Raw genomic sequence first — 2,138 nt, forward strand, 5'->3', positions numbered from 1 at the left:
AGACCTACAGTAGTTTGTGGAGGTGAACAGGTGGAGACCTACAGTAGTTTGTGGAGGTTGGAGGTGAACAGGTCGAGACCTACAGTAGTTTGTGGAGGTTGGTAATAAACAGGTGAAGACCTACGGTAGTTTGTGGAGGTTGGAGGTGAACAGGTAAGAGACCTACGGTAGTTTGTGGAGGTTGGAGGTGATGGCTTTGAAGACTCGGTTTGTCAGGTTTTTCAGGTTGATGATGGCGATGTCGATGCGTCTCTGGACTTCAGGGTGACTGAGAGCGTCTGCAGGTGAAACCTCGTACGGCAGAGAGCTGCAGGGACACAAACAGGTGAGTCAGGTATGGAAAGCCTAACGGGTCAGAATTGTGTGTTGCTGAGACCTTCAGTCCTCCAGGTGAACCACTTTGACTGCTCACACCTACCTCTTGTGTCCAGTCTGGGTCTCGGTCTGGTTGATCCAGGTCTTGTATACGTCCACCGGGTCCGTCCTGATGCTCAGAGTTCGGTCCAGCAGGACGTCTTGCAGAGCCGGACCCAGAGACTCACGCAGGGCGTTCTGACCGCGAGCATTTCGGTAAAAGTTCACCAGCATCTTGATGACGGTGGGGTTACCTGTGACCACGTCCTGAGGCTGCTCCACCTTCAGTCTGACATCATCACACAGAGACAGGTATGTTAGTGATGACATCACAGCCATTTACAGCTACTTTAATATCATTGTTAGGGTTATTGTTATTAATCCAAACGCTCTCTGATGGGACCTCGTCAGAAATAAATCCTATATCCTTTTAAGTATGTATCGACTGTAGGATTTACTATATATAACTGACAATTATTTTCAATTAATTGATTAATCGTTTATATACATTTTATCTGATAGCAATTTCTTTCTTTTTGTTGTTTAAAAATACTTAAATGAAAAGACGTATTCATTGTATTTCCTGTTATGGCATCCCATCCCAGGTGGCTCTAGAACAGGGTTGAGTATGGCTGTGAGTTATCATGGTTTGGTCTATAAAATAATCAAATATTGGTAAAGTTAGAATAAGTTTTAATGGCGACAGTCAGTGTCTGTGTGTATCACCTGATCTCATATCGTAGCGCCTCAGTGAACAGCTGTAGCAGCAGGAAGGCCTCCCTGCGGTCCGAGCCGTAGTTAAACAGACTGAACACCAACATCTCCATGAAGGAGGTGGAGCGACTCTGAGGCATCAGGAAGATCAGCTGAGCCAGGTACAGAGGCTGAGTCTGAAACAGACACAGGCTTTAATATATGATATGCTCACAGTTCGGTACATGGTTGGTTGGACAGACGGTTTGTCTCTCCTTCATTGACTGGTGCCAGAGAGTTATCAGCTGCTGCTTGAACCACCAACATAAATACTGTATAACACAAACTGTACCTGATGAACTTCACACTAACAGCTGGAGGCTGAAGACAGCGTCACCACTCATGTGTTAACATGGACTGCTACCTTGGATCAACTCCATGTTCATAGTGAGTCATGTCCCAGGTCAACAGGTGAGTCAAAAAATTATTTGAAACGTAACTGTTGGTAAAATATGCAAACAGAGGGAGTCAGATAGAGGGAGTCAGACAGAGATAAAGGGAGTCAGATAAAGGAAGTCAGATAAAGGGAGTCAGATAGATATAAAGGGAGTCGGATAGAGGGAGTCAGATAGAGATAGAGGGAGTCAGATAGAGAGAGGGAATCAGACAGGGAGTCAGACAGAATTGAAGGGAGTCAGATAGAGGGAGTCCGACAGAATTGAAGGGAGTCAGACAGAAATAAAGCGAGTCAGATAGAGGGAGTCAGATAGATATAAAGGGAGTCGGATAGAGGGAGTCAGATAGAGGGAGTCAGATAGATATAAAGGGAGTCGGATAGAGGGAGTCAGATAGAGATAGAGGGAGTCAGACAGAGGGAGTCAGACAGAAATAAAGGGAGTCAGATAGAGGGAGTCAGATAGATATAAAGGGAGTTGGATAAAGGGAGTCGGATAGAGGGAGTCAGATAGAGATACAGGGAGTCAGATAGAGATAGAGGGAGTCGGATAGAGATAGAGGGAGTCAAGATATTCAGCGTGAATAACGTAAAGTAAACAGTAGGGATGGGTGATATGGACTAAAAAATGTATCCC

At 45.2% G+C, this 2,138-nt stretch overlaps 2 protein-coding genes across 2 annotated transcripts in view; one reads left to right on the forward strand and one right to left on the reverse strand.

Annotated features, from left to right (window-relative positions):
* The window catches only part of LOC118336566 (ras GTPase-activating-like protein IQGAP3), a 4,343-nt gene extending 4,317 nt beyond the window's left edge, over positions 1–26 (forward strand). The window contains exon 11 of the mRNA XM_035673234.1: positions 3–26. Coding sequence (XP_035529127.1) covers positions 3–26 — 24 coding nt within the window. The remainder of the gene's footprint in view (positions 1–2) is intronic.
* A 118-nt stretch (positions 27–144) lies between these two features.
* LOC118336304 (ras GTPase-activating-like protein IQGAP3) lies at positions 145–1,247 on the reverse strand. Its single transcript, XM_035672917.1, has 3 exons — positions 1,081–1,247; positions 419–643; positions 145–307 (listed from the first exon to the last, which is right to left on the reverse strand). The coding sequence occupies exons 1-3, from the start codon at positions 1,206–1,208 to the stop codon at positions 163–165; spliced, it is 498 nt and encodes a 165-aa protein (XP_035528810.1). The 5' UTR covers positions 1,209–1,247; the 3' UTR covers positions 145–162.
* Positions 1,248–2,138: the final 891 nt, after the last annotated feature.

Source organism: Morone saxatilis, unplaced genomic scaffold (assembly GCF_004916995.1).
Source record: "Morone saxatilis isolate NCDOM2014 unplaced genomic scaffold, NCSU_SB_2.0 Contig24, whole genome shotgun sequence".
Lineage (NCBI taxonomy): Eukaryota > Metazoa > Chordata > Actinopteri > Moronidae > Morone > Morone saxatilis.

What these genes read in the sequence shown, in the direction of transcription:
- LOC118336304 (XM_035672917.1), bottom strand. Translation starts at nt 1,208, where the DNA reads ATGCCTCAGAGTCGCTCCACCTCCTTCATGGAGATGTTGGTGTTCAGT. An exon ending in GCGCTACGATATGAGATCAG is followed by an intron (nt 644 to 1,080) that starts GTGATACACACA and finishes TGATGATGTCAG; the next exon opens with ACTGAAGGTGGAGCAGCCTC. An exon ending in ACCCAGACTGGACACAAGAG is followed by an intron (nt 308 to 418) that starts GTAGGTGTGAGC and finishes GTGTCCCTGCAG; the next exon opens with CTCTCTGCCGTACGAGGTTT.